At 37.3% G+C, this 25,416-nt stretch overlaps 1 protein-coding gene across 4 annotated transcripts in view; it reads right to left on the bottom strand.

Annotated features, from left to right (window-relative positions):
- ACSL3 (acyl-CoA synthetase long-chain family member 3) overlaps positions 988-25,416 on the bottom strand; it is a 74,970-nt gene continuing 50,541 nt past the window's right edge. For 3 of the 4 annotated variants that reach the window (XM_021074568.1, XM_021074566.1, XM_021074569.1), the window contains 12 exons: positions 24,002-24,111; positions 22,824-22,962; positions 20,264-20,414; positions 19,068-19,191; positions 18,773-18,844; positions 17,053-17,192; positions 15,484-15,656; positions 13,220-13,294; positions 11,686-11,877; positions 10,239-10,353; positions 8,676-8,833; positions 988-4,061 (listed from right to left, as the gene is read on the bottom strand). In XM_021074568.1, coding sequence (XP_020930227.1) covers positions 3,904-4,061; positions 8,676-8,833; positions 10,239-10,353; positions 11,686-11,877; positions 13,220-13,294; positions 15,484-15,656; positions 17,053-17,192; positions 18,773-18,844; positions 19,068-19,191; positions 20,264-20,414; positions 22,824-22,962; positions 24,002-24,111 — 1,607 coding nt within the window. In that variant the 3' untranslated portion in view covers positions 988-3,903. 4 annotated transcript variants of the gene reach the window in all.

Below are 25,416 nucleotides of genomic sequence, written 5' to 3'. Positions count from 1 at the left end.
ATAGAGACCTACCTACCTCACCCTACAATTATAGGTGTATTTGGCATGGTAGAAATATTAAGCTACCTATGTTTAATAAAGTCAATGATGGAGAAATGAGGTATGACAGTCTTATTAAATTGATACAAAAGAACACTGAAGCTGCCGGGTGTTTTGTTATAGTTAGAAAATGACATACAAAGACCTACGTTTATAAAAAGTTTTAGTGTGTCAGTATTGTCAGAAACAAACACCAGCCCATAGCTGAAGGCAGGGAGGGGTTGGTCTGAGAGAGGACAGCAGGACAGACCGCCATCTCCCCCAGCCCCAAGAGTGAACGTAGGCACAAAAATCCAGATAGTTCACGGCTGCCACATTGCTTTCACTCCACACACACACCTTTTTTTGGGGGGGGGCGGGGGTTAGTGCTGCACCTGCAGGATACTGAAGTTCCCAGGCTAAGGGGTTGAATAGGAGCTGTAGGTGCCAGCCACAGCCACAGCCACACCTGCGACCTACACCACAGCTCACGGAAACTGCTGGATCCTTAACCCACCGAGTGAGACCAGGGATCGAACACACATTCTCATGGATACTAGTTGGATTTGTTTCTGCTGAGCCACGATGGGAACTCCTACCCCACAAATTTTAATACCAAATTTGACTTTAACTCAAGAATTCATGCTATGTGACTGTTACACAGAAAACCTTTTGTCACCACTGACTTAGCTGATAGCACGTGTGCAGTTAAAACCCAAAGGGAAGACAGGAAAAGAGAACTCGGGGAGGTTTAGGACAAATGAGTACAGAATGCTAGGAAAAAGAGTAGACCAAGAACAGAATTTCTCCAACAAAATCTCCCTTCAAATGGATTGCTAGGCCAAGAAGAGACAATTCCCCTAACCCCTTTTTCAGTAAGTATTTCAGGACTGTCAATTATATTCAATTTTTATGGAGAGAGCTTTTCATTCTTTAGAAAAACAAAATATTGAGTTTTAATATCAGAAATTTTTAACATATCTTTATTCTTCCAACTTCATGTCAAGTTACAAATAAAACAGTTCAAACCGTGTAGCTATATTGCTTCTGATGCACACTCCCTTGAGCAGAAACAGCATAAACCAAGAATACATTGAAATTGAACTCACAGTGAGTAACCAAGTATGGAAAGGGTGCGTGACAATTCAGTGTGGTCTGATATGTACACTGTTTAAAAGTGTCTCCCTTTAAAACATCACAGATGTACATCATTTTTCTTACAAAAGAAGCCACACAGAGATTAAGTTTTAAAGTTGTATCACAGGGAGTAATTCTTTAAAAACTATAAAATCTTATGTATCTTGGAAGCAAAGTTATTCCAGGTTTATCTTTAAACATTGCTGAAAAAACCACAAGCTTTAAAAGATGATGGATATCAAATTCATGACTTAAAATAGTATTTAGGAAGTAGGTAATGCTTTCAGGTTTGTTCCGGTCACAGTCAAAACTTTTTAAAGGCGTTTAAGCCAAGAAATACCAGCTGGGGGAGGAGGATAATGGGGAGAGGAGAGGACGGGAGGAATGGAGGTGGCAATTCACAATCTATCAGATGTGAACTGCAAGACTTACTAGAGAGATTCAAAAGTTCTTCAGAGAGCTTCCTTCCAGAAAAAAAAATCGTTCTCAGAAAACATTCTTTTAGAATATATAGTCTATTTTTAGATATATTAGCATTAGCAATTTATTTTGAAATTCCTGAGTTTCCCTCCAAGTATCTCCTGGTAAAATCAGTATTTTTTTTCTAATAAAATTACAGTTGTTGGGTGGCTCCCCCCCAAAAAAAAATTAACATTTTTTGAAAGGATAATAATATTTTCAAGTCACTGAAGATGGCTTCGGTCAGAAATTAATGCAAAAGGGATTTGCATAATTCTGCCGTGGCATCTGACACCTGGCATCTGATACTTCAGGAATGAAAGGAAACTAAAAAATGAGGAAAAGGGGACAAAGTACAGATTTTAAGCCAGCCTTGTTAGATGTTTTTGAAAAGGAACAACTTTTACTCTGAATCAGTGATAAGCTACACATTCAACTGCCACTATTTCAGTCACAATTACACTGATATTTCTCCTTTGTGGCACTGAACCATTTTTTTCTAAATATTTTTCAAACCTCATTTGAAAGCAAGTAATTATTCTAAAGATAAAGCATCAGAAACACATTCTCTCCACCCAAGCTGACTTTAATTTTTAGATCACAGCATTTTTAGAGAGGGGTCCATTAAATTTTCCCTATTTTTGCTTCTTCTTGGCAGTTTTTCCAAACTGTGAAATTTATGACAAGAAAGCATTCCAAACATAATACAAATATATACAAGAAAACAAGTTTAAAGCAAGAAAAGAAAATTGCAGTATCTCCAAATAGGATGTGTTCGTGATGTGATCAAAAACCATAAGGTCCCAGGGCCTCAACACTCCCATTAGCCTGGGCAGATCTATGTTCATATTTTTTTACGTGGATATTTTTTACTCGCTTGTTTTGCCTTTTGGTGCCTAAAATAACTGATGTAATTAAGAAAATAACTAATATGACATGAAAAACATGGTACCTATCACTTTTTTACATCCTAATCTGAACACATCTTAATTGGAACAATATCACTCTTGATAATACTTAGACAAGCAATACATATGCAAAGATTGACTATGTATCATACAATGTTTTCAGAATCACAAATAATTTCCACACTGACATTAAAAACCTGTAAATTAAATCTTAAGTCACCTCATTATAAAGTTAACTTTTCATGTATCATAGTAAGAATGCTATTCTTAGAAGCATCCTAGATTATTTCTCATTTTCTAGTGTTGAAAGCTTATGGTAAAAAGGATAAGGTGCCTTTTTAATAAGCTACAAACAAAGACACTGACAGACACACACAATACTCAGTGCAAACAATCCAAGAAAAAAAAATCCTATTTTTGAAATGATATATGACTAAACAGCTAGACTAAAAGTAGAAGAGATAGAGTAATTTTCCATAACTAATGTGTCACAAATATAGACAACTCATTGTATGTGTGGTCAATGAAATGAAGAATAACTTTCCATCCTTTTTTTTAAATTCTACCCTACCTTTTAGAATTATTTCCAATTCTAAAAGTTGAAGACTCTGGACATTTCGATGGTGGCTACTAGAGATCAGTTATCCTCTGGTGCTACCCTTGCTGTGTTTTCTTCTTTACTATGAGACCATAACCCTCTACTGCTACTTTTGTTTCATGCAGCACCAACCAAACTTCATTTTTTTTCTAAGCAAAAATAAATATATAAAGAAGACACTGTCAGGCATATATTCACAAGGTCTCAACTTCTTAAAACGTAAGTATGGGTATATTTATTTCTCTCAAATGCATACAAGACAATAATTACACAGCAACAAATCTTTTGTTCAACAATGATTTGATTCATAAGCATTTGAATGAAATTTACATAATTTCACATCCATACCCTTGCATTTTTAAATACTGTAAGTAAAAAAGCCCCCCAAATAACCAATTCTTATATTTCCTATTTATCCCTCTATACATCCAAACTTTAAAAAGTTACAAACTGAACATTATACAGAACATATAAATCATGTTTAAAAACTTGAGGTTTTAAAATCACTGTCCCCCAATATGATTCGGAAAAGTCTTCATGCTGACAAGTGCAGTCCTAGGTGGTAAAGTAACTTGGAGGAGGGGAAGAAAGAAGAGACAGACACAAGTTTGCCGTCTTAATATTTTACTAATCCTGTCAGTTAAAAATGATGATGTCATGAGAAACAACAGTTTAGGTTTAACAGGAGGAATGGAGTTTGCCTCACAATTTGAGACATGCATTTCAAGTATTTTCCTATTTGATCTGAGCTCCCTGCAGCAAACTGATGCTGAAAGAGAATAATTATTTCCTTCCATACATTCGCTCAATGTCCGCCTGGTAATGTGTTTTAAGCTCTTTGCGTTTCAGCTTGAAGGCATCTGTCACCAGACCAGTTTCAGGGGTCCACGGTTCAGGGCTTAAACGAATTTTTACTGGAATTTCAAACTTTTCCAGACTTGCTGAGATGGTGAAAAAAATAGAAAGAAAATAAAAGTAAATGCAAAGCCATGAAAATTGATTAAAGTTTTCAGCAAATAATTTAACTTCCTCAGTCTGTGAGCACCCATCAAAATGCACAGCCAACAGTTGATAGACCTCACTTCGAATCAATCTATCCCTTAGGCGTACCGGAAGTAAAGAATAGATATGTATGAGAATTATGATGGCAAAAAGCTCTAGAACATCTACATGTCCCTCAATAGAATGAGGTTGGAGAAATTACAATATAAGCATAAAATGTACACAATTCAGTCATTTAAAATGAGTCAGGAGTTCCCTTGTGGTACAGTGGGTTAAGGATCCAGAATTGTCACTGTAGTAGCTTGGGTCACTGCTGTGGCACAGATTCAATGTGGGAACTTCCACATGCCACAGTGCAGCCAAAAAATAAATAAGTACAAAATAATAAGAAGAAAAAATGAGTTTGGAGTTCCTGCAGTGGTGCCATGCGTTAAGAATCTGACAGCAGTGGCTCAGGTCACTGAGGAGGTGTGGGTTCAATCCCCCACCTGGCACAGTGTGCTAAAGGATCCAGAATTGCCACAGCTGTGGGGTAGGTCACAGCTACAGCTCAGATTCAATCTGTGGCCGGGAACTTCCATATGCCATGAGTGAGGCCATAAAAAATAAAATAAAAACTAAAAAGATTAAAATAAATAGAGTTAGATCTATTGGGTACGTGTAAAGATAATTACAATATACTGTTAGATTTTTTTAAATTTTATTTTTTAATACTAGATAAACTTATTTTTATGAACTAAATGTGTAGGACAAAAATACACACCAAACTAAACTACATACACCTCTAGGGGATAACATGCAGGATTAAGGAAAAGGAAATGTCACTTTTACTTTACACCTATTTGTTTTCTTTCAATTTATTGTAAAAACCAGTTTAGAAACTAAAGAATGATATCATATCAAGTTTAAAGACAATCTTGTCACCGAACCAGGATATTCCCTGTAAGCTATGAGGAAGGATGTTTGCTCACTACCATCTTCCTGAGATGCTGTTTGATACCCAGTAAGATCCTCAATAATGGAGGGATGACGAGAAGGTGGGAAGAGAGATGCAGTCTTGAGAAACATATTTCGTTAGCAAGACTGATTTATTTTTCCAGTACTCACTTAACAAATGTTAACTGGAAAAAAGTTACTGTGTAAAGTGCTTTAACAATCATTCTTTAAAAATACAAAAATGAATAGTTTCTGCTCTCAACTGAATACTATCAGGAAATAGGTAAACACCTATCCATAATATATATGTGTGTACACACACACACACACAAAACACTAATTTAAAGATGTAAGTGCCTTGAGAACAAAAGTGATATATTTACTCTAACATGTGAAAATAAAGAGATAGAAAACAGGGAGTTCCCATTGTGAGGCAGCGGAAATGAATCCAACTAGGAACGGTGAGGTTGCGGGTTCGATTCCTGGCCTTGCTCAGTGGGTTAAGGATCCAGTATTGGAGTAAGCTGTGGTGTAGTCGCAGACTCGGCCTGAATCCTCCGTTGCTCTGGCTGTGGCATAGGTTGACAGCTACAGCTCTGATTTGACCCCTAGAGTGGGACCCTCCATATGCCACAAATGCAGCCCTAAAAAGAAAAAAAAAAAAAAGAGAGAGAGATAGAAAACAAGGTTTTAGTCTTCGAAAATTAAAAATATTTCAGGAGTGGTTTCCAAGAGGGAAACGCAGTAAGGCAGGGACCAGAGCACCTAAGGGACATGAGTGTGATACTACTGAGACATGGGGAAGACTCACAAGCAAGCACTGGAAAACCTGAGGTTTTAAATGCTCAGCATTACACTCTATGACCAGATGGATGCACAGTGATATCATCTAGGCTAGGTTTTAGAAAAATAAACTGTACTTCTCCAAACGATCATATAATCAATATGAGCAATTGGAGAAATGAGGACTGTAATAATTATGAGGATTTCTTCCTTATTTTGTGAATATGTTTGTATATACGTTAAGCAAATATTTTCATTTTCTTCCTTCCTACTATCATAATATGCATGAATAAGCTAACTTTATATCACAGTATTTAAGGTACAGGATATCAGAGGGGAAGAGTAACAAGCACTCAAGGGGTGTATCCTCTTCTGCGAAAAGGCTCATGTCTTTCAGGTGTATGCAGGACAGATGTATATTAGTGATAGTCTGACTTTGTTAACGTTTTTACTTGGAAATTAACTATGGCTTGAGGAAACATGAGTGGGTGCCAAACTGACAACGGGTGGACTGTGACGGTCAGTTTTACGTATTGTCTGTGCTAGTCCCAGTTCTTCAAGTAAACACTAATCTAGGTGTTGCTCTCAAAGTGCTTTGCAGATATTAACTCAGCTGAAAGGCCATGGGAGCAGAACTAAGGCTTCCCCAAATCAGAAGCAGCTCCGCCTGTGGACAGGTGCTTTAGCTCGTGCCTAAGAGTTTCAGTCCACCCTCTCAATAGTCTGCCCTACAGATTTCCAACTTTTGTCAAGCCAATCCCCAATAATTATGCAAACCAATTCCTAGCAATAAGTTAATATAGTTAACCTACTGATTCTGTATCTCTGGTGTAAACCTTGTATAGATTTTGCTTAAAAATGAAGCTGCATCCCTTCTTCACATCATGTATAAAAATTAACTCAAAATGGCTTAAGGGCCCAAATATAAGAGCTAAAACTATAAAACTCTTAGAATAGGGCTATTTCTTTGTGACTTGGATTAGGCAACAGTTTCTTAGATGTGACAAGAAAAAGCACAGCAACAAAAAGAAATAAAAATTAAAACTGCTGTGTTTCAAAAGAGATACTATCAAGAAAGTAAAAACACAACCTAAAGAATGGTAGAAAATATTTACAAAGCACTTATCTGACAATGGACTTAAATGTAGTATATATAAAGAACTCATACAATTCAATAATAAAAGACAAATAACCTCACTTCAAAAATGGGCAAAGAGGAGTTCCCGTCATGGCTTAGTAGTAACAAATCCGACTTGCATCCGTGAGGACAGGTTAGATCCTTGGCCCTGCTCAGTGGATTAAGGATCTGGTGTCACCGTGAACTTTGGCTTTGGTTGCAAATGCAGCTCAGATCTGGTGATGCTGTGGCTGTGGCATAGGCCAGCAGCTACAGATCCAATTCAACCCCTAGCCTGGTAACTTTCATATGCCACAGGTATGGCCCTAAAACAAAACAACAACAAAAAAAAAAAAAAAAGAAAAGAAAAGAAGAACCCCCAAAAAACATAAAACTTGTATGTAAATGTTCAGAGCAGCATTATTAATTAGCAACTGAAAGTGGAAACAACCCAGGTGTCCATCAATCGATGAATAGATAACAAAATACTATTTGGCAATAAAAGGGAATGAAGTGTTTATACGTGCTCCAACAAGAAAACATGCATACATGCTAAGGAAAAAAAAAGTCATAAAAAAAAATACGATTCTACTTATATAAAATCTCCAGAACAGGCAAATCCATAGAAACGGAGAGATAGATTAGTGGTTCCCAAGCACTAGGAGGTCTGAGGTATGATGAGGAGTGACAGCTAATGGATACAGCACTTCTTTTTGGGATGACGACAGTGTTCTAAAACTGACAGTGGTGACAGCTGTACAATTCTGTAAATATACTAAAACCAACTGAGTTGTACATTAAATGGGTGAGTTGTATGATTGTGAATTGTATCTTGAAGCTGTTAAAATATACATAACATTTTAAAAAAGCAAACGTATATAAATTTTAAATTATGCTTAATTATCGTTTCAGTATTCCACCTTGCTTCAATATTCCATCAACTATGCATAAAGATATGTAGGCTTTCTAATATAATATCCATTAATTAACTCAATTTAGCATCAGTCCAAGGTTTTTAAGTTTAGCATCAGTCCAAGGTTTTTAAGTTACTTAGAAACATTGAAAATTACCTTCAAGCTGGCATACTACAAAACATAATCGTCACAGAAATAAAGGATCAGAATGATTTCATCGGATTAAATGCAATTTAGATATTTCATAATCTTGAATAACATATCAAAGGAGAATAAAAACACATACTGCTATTATACTTAACGCTGATAACTCAGAGGTATAACTGTTTTCATGAAACCAACAACACTAATCTGGACTCTTTGCACCCATCCCCCAATACACACACACAAAAAGGGGGGCAGGGGGAGGGCGGATAAAGGACATATGATAACAACCTAGCAGCACATCAATAGTGCAGAAAAGAGTCCTGGATGTTCACTGTAGGCTGTGGTGTCCAGGAAGCTGAGCAGGGCCTTGGAAACAGCTGAGACGAGTGGAAAAGGGGACAACCCAGAAAACAGAAGCTTTCGACAAGAGAATCTTCTGATACAAGCACCAGTGGTGGGCGATGATGATGTGGGTGTCCCTAGAGGGCCTGAATGGGGCGAAGATAAGCATGGTCCTCTCCCTACTAATGGTAGGAAAATATGATTGGTTTCTAAGCAGGAAATGCAACCTAAGCCCTTGTAACACCACAGGATAAATACATTTTAAGTACTCTCTTCCCATCTCAGTTCTTAGAATCAGTTGAACACATACTCACCTGAAATAGCAGCTTCAGAAAGCACTTTAAGTACCTCATTTTCCATTTCACGACTGTTACACAGCTCCTCCCAAGTCCCTGTAAGTCCTTTCTTTCGTGCTAGTTCTGTTAGTTCCTTTTGATTTGGCACAACAAATCCAATGACATAAGAATGGTAACTGTAATACATGAAGGATAACTTAGCTAAGGCTCTAAATGGCACATCATGTTAACTGCAGTTTCTAATTACACTGACATTTACTATGTTAAAGAAAATGCATGAGGTATATTTGGTACAGCCGCACTTAGTTCACACAACAGGCACTTTTACTGTCTGGTTCATAACACATTCCGATGCTTTGGCAGAAGTCATTGCTAAATAAACCTTAATCTGACATTTTATGATAAATTTCAACTACGTATAACTATCATAAATTATGTTTTTAAAAGAAAATGACAAAGTTAGAAAATCTATCTTTTAAAAAAAATCAACAAGTCATACCAATAGGCTAAACAAAAATAAAAGCTAATGTAAACAAAACTATTCCTAAAAAAATTTGGCAGCAAATCGAAATACTGTGATGGTGTATATTTCTTCTTTTGTTATGAGAATTTGTGTTCGAGAGGGACTCTGAGTAGGCCCACCGTAGGCAGCAACCTGAAGAAATGGCAGCAATATCAGAAGGAGAAGAATGGTTCTGGTGAATATCACACAAGAAAATCCAGAACTATAGCATCACTAAAGAAAATACTTCATGACGAACAAAGGTCAGAATCATTTATAAATCAATGTAGTAAATCTTTAACATGGGCTGTACCTCAAATTCTATTTTTAAAATGGTTCTTGTAGTATACGATTTTTTTCCTCCATAATAAGTATTAAGTCAACTTCTATAGTAAGGTTCCTAGGCTGGCCACAAAATATCCAATCATTAACAATGGAGAATATTTGCCACATGCAATACTGTTATGGAAAAAAATAATCAAAGTACCAATCAGAAATTCCAGCACATTTCCCAATAATGCATTTCTGAGACTGTAACTTTAAACTCTCCTTCCCAGCTGCCTCTATATCATCATGGGCTAGAGATGCTATGTGTTAATAATGTAGCTTAAGGAGGAAAGGAAGCCCTAAGTTCTAGGTAACGTGCTAATAAGCAGGTTCAAATTTACAGGAGGGCAGTAAGAACCGAGCAGAGCGATGCTCACTGACCCCACCCCCAACTTCCTTCTTTACTCCCCTCTCCTCTGGACTGGCTATGGGAAGCTTCCCTGTGCAGAAGGACAGAACAGGTATCTAAGGACAAAGCAGCAGGGAAGAAGATTTTATTTTCTTCACCTCCCTGTCACACAGGACACTGCAGTGAGATGTAAAACAGAAAAGAGGGACAGAGAAAGATAAGACGAGGAAGACTTGCAAGGAAAGAATCAGCTACTGGCTAATGAGAAGAGGTCATTCCCAGAGATAACAGATAAGAAGAAAGAGTTCTTGGTATAATTTTACAAAGAAGGCCCATACAGGAAGGAAATGCCAACAGCACACCAAATGTTTTAAGTAAAATAGCAAGAATTCTACTTTCTTACCTGTTTGCATATGCACAAATGTTATCTATTAGTGGAAGATTCTTCAAAGCTGCCTCAACTTTCCCAAGAGAAACATATTCTCCCGCCTGTAGTTTTACAAGGTCCTTTTTACGATCTGTGCAAAACAAGGCCGGGGGGGGTGGGGTGCATTGGAGGATAATATTAATACACCTTTAATACATATAAATATTGGCCATTCCTCAAGTCATTTGTTATCAATTAAGTTCATTATAATAGTTATGCTAAAATTAAAAACACATAACAAAATCAGGCCCTAATTTCTGTACTACTAAATATACTCTTTTGAAAAAATTAGCTTCTGATTAAGGGCCCCATCATCAGGGCCTTAGGTTATGCTCTGCTGAATAGATTATGTTCCTGGTATACATTAATCCAGAACATATACTCAATGCCCAATCTGAAAGCTCACATTCTATCTGGAGAGACCCAGGAGGGGAAAAAAAAATATCGCTTCAATATAATACGGTAGTGCTAAGTGTTAAGACTCTCCAACCTGCTGATTCTGAAAGAATTTCTACAAGTGAGGTCTGAGCTGAGTCTTAAGGGAAGACAGAGCAGTAGCCAAGTGGAACAGCACTGGCAGAGAACAGAGGTATGGAAGTACTGCAGTATAAAAAAGGAGGAAGCAATGGAGATGGAGGTAGCAGGGCGAACAGGGCCACCTAACAGAGCACCATGAACTGAGCCTCTGGGAGCCACTAAAAGGTTTTCAGCAGGAAAGCAGCCCAGTGATTTAGGCATTGAGTAATCATGTGGTAGCAATGAGCAGGTGCATTTAGTGGGGATAAGCATGGCAACAAAAAAGAACTTCTTGTAATAGGGTGACAGAAAGCGCAGGTCTCACCTATAATCACAGAAAGAGGGACATACAGACGGGAATGACCTTGAGGCACATTTCATAAGGTAAAACAGTGGGATATGGGTTAGACATGGGGAGCTAGCAGCTGAAGAGGCCCTCATCTCCTCCCAGTATCTAGATGGCACGACTGGGCTAGAAATGCCATTAACTGAGGGAAAGAACCTAGGGGGAGAAGCAGGGAAGGTATTTTTTGACCCTATGGGTCCTAAGACAGAGCTGTCAGGCCTTCCTTAATTCTCACAGGAGACAGCCCAATACCTCTAGATATCAAAGGATTCATAAAAATGAATATTCCCTATTAAGAACTGGACTTTTTAAGGATTATCTAATAGTAATTAAGAATACCACTGCTACTGAACAGATTTTAAGACCTCACAGTATGTCAAGCCTTAAATTCCACAGTCTCTAGTATAAATTTTTATTTTCTAAGGATGATGCAACAGAGACCACACCATCACATAAAGATGAATTCTTCTGTTATTAAACAGCGTCTCTAAATATACAGTCTCTTTTGAAAAGTTATTTCAGAAGCATCCACTTAAAAAAAAGGAGTATGAGCTGACTCACCAATAATCTTTAAACAACCATCAGGGTCAAACTCTCCAATATCTCCAGTACAAAGCCACCTCTGTCCATTTTCATCTTCAAAGAAATCAGCTTTTGTTTTTGCTTCATTTTTGTAGTATCCCATTGTCACATTTTGGCCACCAATAAGAATTTCGCCCCTGGGATGTGGTTTATCAGTATTGAAGTATCCACCTAATAGAATAATGTATAGTCAATTCAATGTTTTTTCCCTACATCCATCAAATGAATATTTGAAACTATTAGTTTCTAATAAAGACATCTGATTTTGATCCAATTGGGGTTTCCCAAAGGAAGTAAAGCAGACACTATGAACAAAGTTCAAAGACAAAACCAGTTGCAAATTTTCAGTTGCTTAACCATAAACACTTCTGTTTTTAAACTACTATTCCAAGAAAAAAATTGAACCCAAACATCCAGCATCAAAAGTATGAAATAATTATATGTATATTCTACAGGTTAATTCCTTTAAGAATTCTGTAGAAATTCTGAAATATGATACTAATTAACTGATAAAAGAATTAACTCATGCATTTAGTGAGAATATATAAATCAAATTACTATATATTTAGAGGATTTATTCCTTAGAGATAATTTCAGAATGGTTCTAAGTTAAAGGTTATTAAACATTTTCACTGGTTCTGCTAAAAGACAGGTGAAAAATGACACCCAGGCCTTAAAATCTCTTTGTATAAAAGAAAGTGCACCCAAACAAATCACAGATAATATGTACATGTTAATAGCATTACTTTTAATTTTTAAAAGTGCCAAGTATTAGAGTTCCCATTGTGGCTCAGGAGAAACAAACTGACTAGCATCCATGAAGACCCAAGTTCGATCCTTGCCCTTGCTCAGTGGTTTAAGGCTCCAGCGTTGCTGTGAGCTGTGGTGTAGGTCACAGACACAGCTCAGTTCCACGTTGCTGTGGCTATGGCGTAGGCCCGGCAGCTACAGCTCCAACTGAACCCCTAGCCAGGGAACCTCCATATGCCATGGTGTGGCCCTTAAAAAAACAAAAAATAAAAATAAAAAAACAAAAGTGCCAAATATTTAAATGGCATGAGCAATAGATTTTTATAGAATTATAGTGAAAATTTCCTTCTGATAATTTTAGGTTTAAGCCCTCAGAGAAGAGAAAGAAAAAAGAGAAAAACAGGTAAAAATCTTCAATTTCAGAGAATAAATTTTATGATCTTGATTCTACAAAATAAAGTTATGATCACTTATAAGTTATGGGCATAATTTAGTACATTTCTCAAGCTTTCCTCATAATTCTTACTTACATTTATGTAATAAAATAAGCAAAACAGAAACGATCACAATTCTTCAAAAATCATCTTTGAGACAACCAAATAAATGCAGTCATATAGCTCTAGATAATGTATTTCTATTATAAAGGACAAAAGTAAGCACTTGAGGGTGATTTTATATTCTAAGGAAGGAAATGAAGCACAATTCTAATTTTAAAGTTTAACATCGTACAAATAAATGCTCTGTAGTTAAACTAGATTGTTACCTTCTTCCCAGTTCTTTAATTTGATTTCACAGCAAACTAATGGTGCTCCCACTCTGCCAGTATTGTAGTCCCACACTAAGAGGCAAACAAAAAAAAGTATCTGATTACAGTAGTTAATAAATTGCTTCATTTTCTAAATACCAAAAAACAATGATTTATCCCAAAGCTTAGATATTCCCTAGAAAATCCTTAAAAGCAGAAGCTGCACACTGGTGAACCAGACGGTGTGGTCCACACTGAGGTATTCTGTTCTATTTTTTAATATGAATTGGCTATAGAGATTTAAAAGTCAAGATGTTTTACGTATAAGCAAGGAATCTCCAAGAACAATGAGCCCACATTTCTAGCACGGGGCAACAACTATGGCCCCTCAAGGAGGGAGCAAACCTGCTATAGTTCCCCCCAATACCCCCATTCTTTACTCATCACCTTTTCCTACACCAGGGCTCACTTTACTTATCTAAGTAGCTGCTAGTTGAAGTTGCCTTCCCTATCACAAAGAATAAAGGAGCACAATGGTTTACACCAATTCCATTTTCTTATAAAACTAAACAGATTTACAGTACAATAACCTCTTCTTTTCCAAGTACAATATATACCTCTACCTCTATATATAGTACAATAACCCAATCTTCTCCCTCATGTCACTATTACAAAGTGAAACCTCTGATGCCTCCCCCACATCGGATTATGCACAGTAAGAGTTCAGAGACTAGGCTATGAATTAAGATTATTAACTTTTGAGGATCTGGGAAAAGAACCCACCATTAAGAATTACTACTGCATTAGGTTTCTTCTTCAAAGGTAACTCAAATATCAGAAATAAAAGGTTCAGGAGTTCCCACTGCAGCTCAGCAGTTATCGAATTTGTCTAGCATCCATGAGGACACAGGTTCGATCCTTGGCCTTGCTCAGTGAGTTAAGGATCTGGGAAACTCCAAGAGCTGTGGTATAGGTCGCAAACACGGCTTGGATGTCGTGTTGCTGTGGCTGTGGCATAGGCCAGCAGCTACAGCTCCAATTCGACCCTTAGCCTGGAAACCTCCATATGCTGCAGGTGCAGCCCTAAAAAGCAAAAAAAGAAAAAGAAATAAAAGGCTCAAATTTAATATTTTACAAAATATTTTATTTTATTTCATTTTACTTATCTATTTTTGCTTTTTTAAGGCCATACCCATGGCATATGGAGGTTCCCAGGCTAGGGGTCAAATTGGAGCTACAGCTCCCAGCCCATGCCACAGCCACAGCAATGCCAGATCCTTAACACACTGGGAGAGGCCAGGGATTGAACCTGCAACCTCATTGTTACTAGTCAGATTCGTTTCTGCTGCACCACAATGGGAACTCCTTGACAGAATATTTTAGTTACAACATAAATTGTAACTGATTAATCATATCCAATGGAAACCTTAAAAACAGAAGAAATTAAGATTCCTCAGTAATCGAATAGGCATGCTTTTTTAAGATTGCTTATTTCCTTCCTGCAAAACAAGACTTAGAAGCAGCTTCCAAAAATACACGAAGTATAGAGAAGACAACTGAAGATAGGAAAATACAGAAGTAATGCGTGATAAACCTGGCATAAGTGGTGCACAAAAGCACTCACAGTAAACAAGGGAAAATGTAAAGTTATGCAGTTTAGTGTCTATCAGTATCTAGAAAATACCAAGTAGAAGCACAGTTTTTTCTGCTATTGGAAAACACAGTAACTCTCTTCCACGAAAGGGCAAGTGGCACCAGGGAGTTCTCCCAATCGCCCCCTCAACCACACCACCATGATAAACTCTGGAAACTACATTCTCTAGACCTGAATCTAGTTTCTCTCTGCATTTAATACAGACCACTCCCCCATAAACATTTCTGAACGTGAGCCTTAATAAACATAAGCAACTAAACAAAACACATTAATTTTTCTACATGAAAAGAAATTCAGTAACTGATGTAAAAAGATAAGTGTATACAAAACAGCCAATGCTTGTCACTAAAACTTCTTTCACAGAATGCTAAGTAGTTTTTAATACTACATATCATAGTTTAACATGAACAACTCCTCTAGATGAATTATTGACAACTAGATACATCTAATAAGAGCCTAAAAACTGGTATCAACAATCACAGTACTTGGAATTTACACGAATATTTTAACTTTTCTTCTCCTATATATTTGCAAAAAACAAAAAAACAAAAAACCAACCCATACCAAAAAATGCCTGGAGTTGTAGCCCAGCCTCTGTTGGACACACCACTCTGTGGACAACACTAACCTTCTGTAATTGTTCCAGCCCCAGAAGATTCAGTGAGTCCGTATCCTTGACCAACGGGACAGCAAAAACAGATATTCATGAATCGTTGTGTGGCTGCAGAAAGTGGAGCACCTCCACATAACAGAAGCCGAGTATTTCCACCCAGCAAGCTTCGAACTTTCCGGAAAATAAACCTTAAAAAAAAAAATCTAAGATTAATCACAGAATTTAAAGCTGAATGGGATTTTCCAGATCATTTAGACTAATCTCCCATTTGTGTTACACTGGTACACCTCAAAGACGTTTGGAGTTCAGCTCCAGACCACCACAAGAAAGTTAACACCACAATAAAGCAAGTTACACAGATTTTTTTGGCTCACCAGTATGTATACAAGTTACATTTAGGAGTTCCCGTTGTGGCTCACTGGGTTAAGAACCTGACATAGTGTTCATGAGGATGTGGGTTTGATCCATGGCCTCACTCAGTTGATTAAGGATCTGGTGTTGCTGCAAGCTGCATCATAGGTCACAGCTGCAGCTCAGATTCTGCACTGCTGTGGCATAGGCCAGCAGCTGCAGCGCCAATTCGACCCCTAGCCTAGAAATAGCCACACGCTGTGCGTGCAGCCCTGAAAGAAAGAAAGGTTTCTGAAAAAAACACTAATTAAAATATTGCTTACCACCTTGATTGGGGGAAGAGTTTTGCTTTGTACTTTAATATCTTTGAAAAAGGCAAAGACCAGGAGGCAATCATTCAAATACATATTAATAGGCTTTAAAAAGTAGTTACATATCCCGGGCTTCCTGTGTGGCTCACAAAAAGTAGTTACATATCTCACTGAAAAGACAGGAAAAAAAAAACCTGAAGTTTTAAATAATGTGAAACATCTGAAAACTATACTAATATTCCCATAAAAAAATATGAATGTCATACTTTTATTTTCTAATTCCTAAACTATTATATAATTAAATCTACTTACTGTATTAGTGTTACAAAAAAAAAAAAAAAAACAACAGTCTGTGGTAAAACTCACCTAACACTTTAAACAAAATATTTAATCATATTTGGCTGCCATTTTATATTCACATTCAAAGAGAAATTGCTTCTCAAAATAATTAAAATCATATTAAGTGTCCACAGAAAATATTAGTACACTATTAATACAGTGTGACTTCTAGTGAAAATTTCTTTCAAATAATATTGCAATCTTTTTTTTTTTAATTTTATTTTCCCACCGTACAGCAAGGGGATCAAGTTATCCTTACATGTATACATTACATTTTTCCCCCCACCCTTTGTTCTGTTGCAACATGAGTATCTAGACATAGTTCTCAATGCTACTCAGCAGGATCTCCTTGTAAATCTATTCTAAATTGCGTCTGATAATCCCAAGCTCCCGATCCCTCCCCACTCCCTCCCTCTACAATCTTTTTTTAATTGCTCATATTTTTACTCAAGATGAGAGTTTTTTCTTAGAATCCCTTTCACTCTTTAAGATACATTTTTTTCTTATAACTATCTCAATCAATTGCACTATTAGTGTGAACAAAGCAATCAAACCATCAAAGAGAAGGAGAGCCTTTACTTACCTATCACACAGCGGAGTACTACACCCTTTTGAAATCTGCTCCATTTTGTAATTATATGCCAAAATAAACAGATTGCGTTGGAAACTACTCATTTCATTCACTTTATTCATGACATTTTTGTAGATCCTATCCATGATTTCCTAGATATATAAAAATGAGTTAATACAGTTGATAATGCTATCAGATGCTTTATTTAGAATCTTAACATCAGATTACTATTTCCATCAATAGAGGCATTTTAAAAGATATATTCTATCAAGAATACATTTTTTAAATAAAGCAACAATTAGTTTAAAAATGATATTTTTGCCAAAGTAATTTTTAATAGTAGTAAAAAAAAAAAGGGGGGATATTAAAAATCTAAGGCAGCAATATGCCACTACTGATTCTTTATACTGTTTTGCTTATTTTATCTTATTTATTCTGAACTAACAACTAAACTCACTAAATAAATGACCAACTTTATGCTTTTTAAAATTCTCATAATTTTATCCTATAAAGATATAGAGTATTACATTCTTTCCTCACAGTGAGACCATGGGGTTATTTTGGTTGCTTGTTTGAATTTTTTTTTTTTTTAACATTTTATTTTTATTATTTATTTATTTATTTTTTTTTGTCTTTTTGCTATTTCTTTGGGAAGCTCCTGCGGCATATGGAGGTTCCCAGGCTAGGGGTCGAATTGGAGCTGTAGCTGCCAGCCTACGCCAGAGCCACAGCAACGCGGGATCCGAGCCACGTCTGCAACCTACACCACAGCTCACGGCAACACCGGATCGTTAACCCACTGAGCAAGGGCAGGGATCGAACCCGCAACCTCATGGTTCCTAGTTGGATTCGTTAACCACTGCGCCACAATGGGAACTCCTGCTTGTTTGATTTTTAAGGCTACATCGAGGAAAATTTTCCTTTTCTGCACTGCATTTTGTTTGCTAGGACTATTATTATGAAGTATACACTAGTGACTTGAAATAGTTTCTCTTTATAATTTTAAATGATATTTAACAGTTAAGTGAACATTTAACTAAAATTTTAAAGAAAGATACTACTAAGGAAACTACATACCCACTGAAACTCCAAAATTACTGGTCATTTACATTTGATTTTGGAATAACTATGTAACTGTGCTTGGATGTGAACACTCAGGTATCTGATTATACTTCCCAATACTTTCAAACAAAATCAGAAAGCATATAAAATTTAAATTAAGGGAACAGAAAATCATTGCTATCCCATTTCTACTGATCTTATTTCCAGGCCCCTCCCTATGACTGGTATTAAATTAAGACACACAGTGCTTCAAAGTTGCGCCAAATTCTCTGTCACTTTTTTTGGTGTCTAGTCCAGATTTTCCCTAAGGACTCAGGAGGTAATTATATGATTTGCTTAGAAGGACATGATCTCAAAACTTCCCTCCAATTTCCTGCTGGGCTTCAGGTTTCTACTAATAGCAAACATCTATCACAAAAATGATTTACTCAAGAAACCATTTAGGGAGAGGAGCTGGTAACATCATATGGAAGCTGAAACTAAGTTAGTGTTTAATAAATAAGAAAAAAAAGTAAAACAAGACTAAATAACTCCTGTAGAGCTCAAGGCAATAAAATCAATAAGGAATAAATCCTACATAAACTACCTTCTCGACAGTATCTTTTCTACTAGTATCTACGTTCTGCAGGTACTTTCTTGCACTCACTGTGGATTAATGTTCAATCCTTACCGGAACAGCTGCCATTAGTGTCGGTTTCAACATGGACGCATCCCCTTTGCTTCCTTTTTTTATTTTTGAAGACTAGAGAGAGAACAAAGTGATCCATGTAAGATAATCCTTATTTTAAAAATCCAATGGAACTCATAAATCAAAAAGCACATTACAAATTCATCATTTAATTCACCCATATTCTAAGTAGTACATGATTAACTGTCATCCTTAGACCATATTGTCATACTGACTAAAAAATGTATTAAAGATAATTATGATTTTCTAGTATCTCAAGACACGGACATTTAATTACCTGATCTGCTAAAGTCTGTGGTGAAGAGTAGCCAATGCGGCATCCATGAGAAAGACAGACAAGCTCAGCACTTAATTCTAAAACATGGGCCAAAGGCAAATATCCAATGTAAACATCCTTCTCCCTAAAAGGAAAGGCAGATACAGGAAACAATGGTCAGGTGCTGTTTCTGCTGAGAGTGACTGCAAGAGGAGGAAGAAAAGGCACATGGGAGGGTCCTCGGGAGTCAATATGGGCTCCTTGCGTGTGTGCGCGCACGTGTGTGTGTCAGACACTTAGGGTATCAGCTCAACCTACAACTGAGGAGGCAGACAGTAAGGAAGTGGTTCTTGTTTCCAGTCCTACTGAAAGATGCTTTCAAGTTATAAGTGCTGCAGAAGCAAAGCACTGAGGCAGAAGAAATATGGTCTTGGGGGAGGGGGGAGAAATCCTCCAAGGAGGAACTAGTCTTTAAACCGGGGGGGGGGGGGGGGGGGGGGCAGAGCTTCCGTGCCTGCCCTCTTGCATCTCTCACAAGTGTCCTATGCTAATAAATCCATTTCTTGCCTATCAGAAAAACTTTAAAAATTAAAAAAATAAAGTTAACAGGCTATCAAACAGAAGATCTCAAACAGAATCCAAAACTTTCTACCAGGAATTTTACAAAAAGAGATTCTTGTTCTGAGAATTAATTTATGCCTTATGTAATAAGATGTATGCATACACATGTGCACATAAAAAAATTCCCGTCTGGTTTCCTCCACTGGGCTACACCCCATTCCAATACACCCCACATCCCCCCTGCTACTACTAGAATGTGTCATAAAAATAAAAGTCAAAGAAAAACCAAATACAGAAGCTCAATAAATACTTACTGGATATATAATTTGCTCACTTATTATATATTTAGGTATTAAAAAATGACTAGAGGTTAACATCAACTGATTAAAATAATTTAAGGCATTTAACTCAGTTAAAATTTGCGCTTTAAAGTAAGAAGTAAATATTAAGAATGTTACCTATAAACTATATTTTAAACTGCACAACTATAAAATTATGAAATTGTTATTTCATAATTTTAAGGTCCTTTTTTTGAAGAACTGCTGACTGTAAACAGATTCTGAAGGATTAATTTAACCATATACTACTAGATGACACAACTGTCCATAACAGATACCAAATACTGGACTCCTCCACATTTCGTAATGAAGACGTACCCCAGTTCGGGAATCCTTTCTGCCATTCCAGTTATCCCAGCAATGATGTTACTATGGGAGATCATGACCCCCTTTGGAAGTCCTGTGGATCCACTTGTATACATGATCACCGCAATATCTAGGGGCATCGGCTTGCTCTGAGGTTTGTTTTCTGAATTGGAGGAAAAAAAACACACACACTTATGAGACGTCAGCGATTCTTTTCATTGTTTAACAATCAACAGCATTAACAACAACATTAACAATTTTTTTCATAATCAAATTTAACTCAATTCAACAAATATTCATTATAGTCATACAAAGGTCAACAAAACAGATCAAGCCCCTGCACATAAGAGACATATTATATTGGGAGAGACATATGGACATCTATGTTACAAGAGCTATTTAAAAAAATGAAGAGAGATAAGTTGAGAAGGTGATAGCGAAGTGGCAGGAAATGAAGATGATGAAGCCCCCAAGACCACATCATGTACAGTCTCAGAAGCCTGTGAGAAAAATGAGGACTCTGTATTTCAACTCTGGGTGAAAAGCAATGCTGTTCTCAACAGGGGCTTGTCATTACCTGTGACAAGGACCATATGGCTGTTGTGTGACGACCTAACTTAAGAAAAGAGGTAGAGAGGCAAAAGGCTCTTTCAGCAACTCAACTAAGAAATAAGGGTGGCTAGACTAGGGTACCTAGATGTTGCTTAAAAATGTTCTCTGCTTCCCAGTGGTGAAATTAGCTCAGCTACATTCAGAATCCTGGACTAGAAGACAATGTCCCCACTTAAACAAGCCTAAGAACAGCAGCCAACATCCTATCCTAGAGAGAGAGATGTGGGCCATGGATGGCACTGTTGATCTGAATTAATCTTGTAATTACCCTAAACATGGACTTCTTAAATAAATAGGGGAAAACATTTTAATTATGTTTCCAAGTTAACCCTTTCTCTCTTCCCTGCCAAGATATATATCTTGACAATTGTTATTATTCAAACTGTTGCTTCTTAATTCGCTGTTCACTCCTTTACCCCATGGCACCATTCTCCATTGCCACTTCTTACTTGTCTCTAAAGTGACATTTGCTAAGAAGTCCAATGGTGCTTTTGCAAATCCCTGTGTCATCAGGTTTCTCCAGTGCATCTGGTCCTACTAAAAACTCCTGCCTCACTGAGAGGCTCCCTTCCCTCAACTTTCATGAACCACACAAGGCATGTTTCTTCCTTCCTCTTGGACCAATTCTCAGTATCCTCTAGAGGCACTTTTCTCTGGGGTTGATCCCACCTATACCCCCAGTTTTAATTAAAATCTTTTACTAGGAGTTCCCAATATGGTACAACAGGATCAGCAGCATCTCTGCAGCACCAGGACACAGATTCAACCTCTGGCCTGGCACAGTTGGTTAAAGGATCCAGCTTTGCTGCAGCTACAGCATAGGTTGCAACTGTGACTTGGATCTGGTCTAGGAACTCCATATGCCACTGGGCATCCAAAAAAAAAAAAAAAGGGAAAAAAAGTCTGTTTCTAGCTTCAAAATTTCTTTAACTCCAAACTTAACTCCAGCGTACTAGACTTCCATGTGCCATTCCCTACTATATACCTACATTTGAATGTCCTATTAGCCCTTAAATTCAATATGCCCAAAATTAACCTAGGCAATACCCCATTTTCAAACAGAGTGAATGCTTATATTTAATTCATCACTATATTTTTACCTATAATAAAATACAGGAAGTACAGTCCCAACATCCTAACAGCTTTTGTGACATCCTAAACATCACTACTTTTTCTAACATTTTCTGACACTTCATTGACAGTGGAAATTTCCAGAGTCACCACACCTGGGTGTGCAATTTGGAGGACAGAAAGATGTCCCCTCTGGACATGGCAGAGGGAGCAGAAAATAAAAGGAAAGATCCAGGCTTAGCCACTCCAGCTGTTAATACTTATAGATAATTCACACAGGACAAGTTTAATGGCATTATATGTAAGACTAAATAATCCAAAACAGGAGTTCCCATCGTGGCACAGTGGTTAACAAATCCGACTAGGAACCATGAGGTTGTGGGTTCAATCCCTGTCCTTGCTCAGTGGGTTAAGGATCCGGCGTTGCCGTGAGCTGTGGTGTAGGTCGCAGACGTGGCTCGGATCCCGCATTGCTGTGGCTCTGGCGTAGGCCGGCAGCTATAGCTCCGATTAGACCCCTAGCCTGGGAAACTCCATATGCCGCGGGAGCGGCCCAAGAAATGGCAAAAAGACAAAAATAATAATAATAATCCAAAATAATCAGAAAAAAGGAAGTGGGAAAAACATATAATGTAAAAAGTATTTTAAATTAATTTCAAATACATACTACTTTTAGAATAGTAATAAATTAATGTTCGTATTTTTCCTTAAGCCTTTCTTTAAAGGGCAGAGGAAAGCATACCTAGGGTGACCTTTCTTCCCTAAGCGATGGCCTAGAGAACTAACTGGTTTGTCGCTCGATCTAACTTTAGAATCAAATATTTGGAGCACTTCTGGAGAACATGGTCACTGCAGAATGTACACAAGGAAGTGGGAAACCACCACGTACCCACGCTTGCCTTGGCTCCCAGAGCCTGCACCGCAGCCATGGTGTGCACGATGACACCCTTGGGGAACTCCGACCAGGCCGGTGGCTTACCATCCACTGTGATGATGTGCCGCAGGCGCGGCACTAGAGAGACTATATCCTGAAAAGACACAAGCATTCATTACACTCATCATCAATCCTCACGAAACAGCTTGGCAAACAGTCCAGGACACAACAAAAGTATTCAGCAAATTATTAAAGTAATTTCTTGCCTACAAAAAAAAAAAAAAAAAAAAAAAAAAAAGCAAGGGTGGGATATACTGGAATGAATATTCCTTTTTTCAGATAGAGAGCTGCTGGCCTGAAATGTAAGTTACAGCTTTACTTTAACATTAGATTTACTGTGCATAGCCCTGTCCTTTGGTAAAAATCCTAATCAGGAAAGTTAGTTCCTTACAAAGTGGGCATGTAAACAAACCCTGAACTACAGAGTAGCCAAATGTTCCTCATGCTTGGAAGAGGCAAAGAAAGATGCGGGGGAGGGTGGACAGGAAGGAAATTCAGGAAGGGAATTCTCTTATTAATTTGTATTTAAAACAAAAAAAAGGAAGAATTCCCTTGTGGCACAGTGCGTTGAAGATCTGGTGTTGTCATTGCAGCTGCTCAGGTCACTGCGGCACCTTTCAAATGCTGGCCCAGGAACAGTAGCCCAGGAACTTCCATATGCCATGGATGCAGGGGAAAAAAAAAAAATCAGATCAGATATTATCATTTTCATAGGGAGCTGACTAAAGAAACCTCTTTCTCCTAATGTTTCTTAAAGTCCTTTTCTTCCCTTTAAAAAGTCTGAAACTTATAATGACTCAATGCTTCAGAAATAAATGAACCACTAGTTTAAAACCCTTATAATTTCAAATGTATTAAAAATAGGCTAGAAAATAGAGAACATATAGTAAGGAAAAGCAGAAATCCCTTCACCTTAGATATGGACATAACAACAATGAATTTGTAGCTGTACTACTTATAAATATATATGAAACCCACTTTTACTTTTCTAAAGGAGAATAAAATATGATATTCCCAAAAGTAACAAAGATAGTAAGGATTTTAAAGCTCTTAAAAGAACTAAGTATCAGTAATGAGCTCCTGACACTGAAAATTCTAAAGTATGGAGCAGTTATTAGAAAACGAGTCCTCACCTTCAACTTTGTTTGTAAGAGTTCTTTACTAGTAATGATGTTGGTCACCTCTGTTTCATTTAATCCATGAACAATTGCTGGACCTCCTAGAGTAGCATATAACGTAACAACTACAGGGAAAAGAAGGACATGTCAAATATTTGAACATTTCATGGAAGCACTAAATGCAATTAAATAAAGCCTCTGATCACAGACATGAATCCTAATGGAGTATACTACACCGTAAATTGTTATATCCATAGTTTGCGATCTAACTATGCTGTTTTTCTAAAACATAATCAACATTATGACCTACTCATCTTTCTGTAATCCCTCCCCAAATTTCAGTATTTTAAAATTTTTTTTTTTTTTTTTTTTTTTTTTTGTCTTTTTGCTATTTCTTGGGCCGCTCCCACGGCATATGGAGGTTCCCAGGCTAGGGGTCTAATCGGAGCTGTAGCTGCCAGCCTATGCCAGAGCCACAGCAACTCGGGATCCGAGCCGCGTCTGCAACCTACACCACAGCTCACGGCAACGCCGGATCGTTAACCCACTGAGCAAGGGCAGGGATCGAACCCGCAACCTCATGGTTCCTAGTCGGATTCGTTAACCACTGCACCACGACGGGAACTCCAGTATTTTAAAATTTTTAAATGTTTGTCTTATTTTGTTTCATCTACAGAGGCTACTCTGAGACCATCACGTTGAATTATATCTGATATCTAAAATGTCAAAGTCTTAGTTGTTAATTACTTGATACTAAAATATGAAAAATACACCCATAAGATAACACATTGAATATTGTATTTAAGATCTTATACGTTAAGATAATAGCATGAACAGGTGGTAGTATTGCTTATTCTAAAATAGAAAAATCTAAAGAAAAACATTCTTAGAAATCTTACAATTAAATAATAATAAAAGGAGGATGTTTATTTGCTTTCTGCCTAACTCAGGAAAGAAAAGTGCCTTTAAGAGATAATTAAAGCTTCTTAAAACATACTGTAAACCCAAACCTGTGAAAACAAAAGGGTAAAAAAACAAACAGTGGAGACACTTCCAGCCAGAAATCTGGTAAAAGTACGGTTTTCTGTTTCACCTGAAAGATAATATTTAACACCATATTTGGCATCAAGACCTCTGGACTAATCTTTCAAGACTACCACACAGACTGAGGCATCATGACCTCTATTCAAATAATAAAAATTCTCTATCTTTTGACACAGCAGCTAGGTTTGAGTACTGGAAGTGTTTTAGCTCAGCCATTACTGACAGAAGTGACATAACAGGAAGTTCCCTTCATCGCTCAGTGGTTAATGAACCAGACTAGGATCCATGAGGATGCGGGTTCAATATCTGGCCTCACTCAGTGAGTTACGGTGAGCTGAGCTCTGGTGTGGGTTGCAGATGTGGCTCAGATCCTGTGTTGCTGTGGC

This window comes from Sus scrofa, chromosome 15 (assembly GCF_000003025.6).
Source record: "Sus scrofa isolate TJ Tabasco breed Duroc chromosome 15, Sscrofa11.1, whole genome shotgun sequence".
Lineage (NCBI taxonomy): Eukaryota > Metazoa > Chordata > Mammalia > Artiodactyla > Suidae > Sus > Sus scrofa.
Note: the sequence above shows the minus strand (reverse complement) of the source record. Positions and strands in the feature narration are given on the sequence as shown.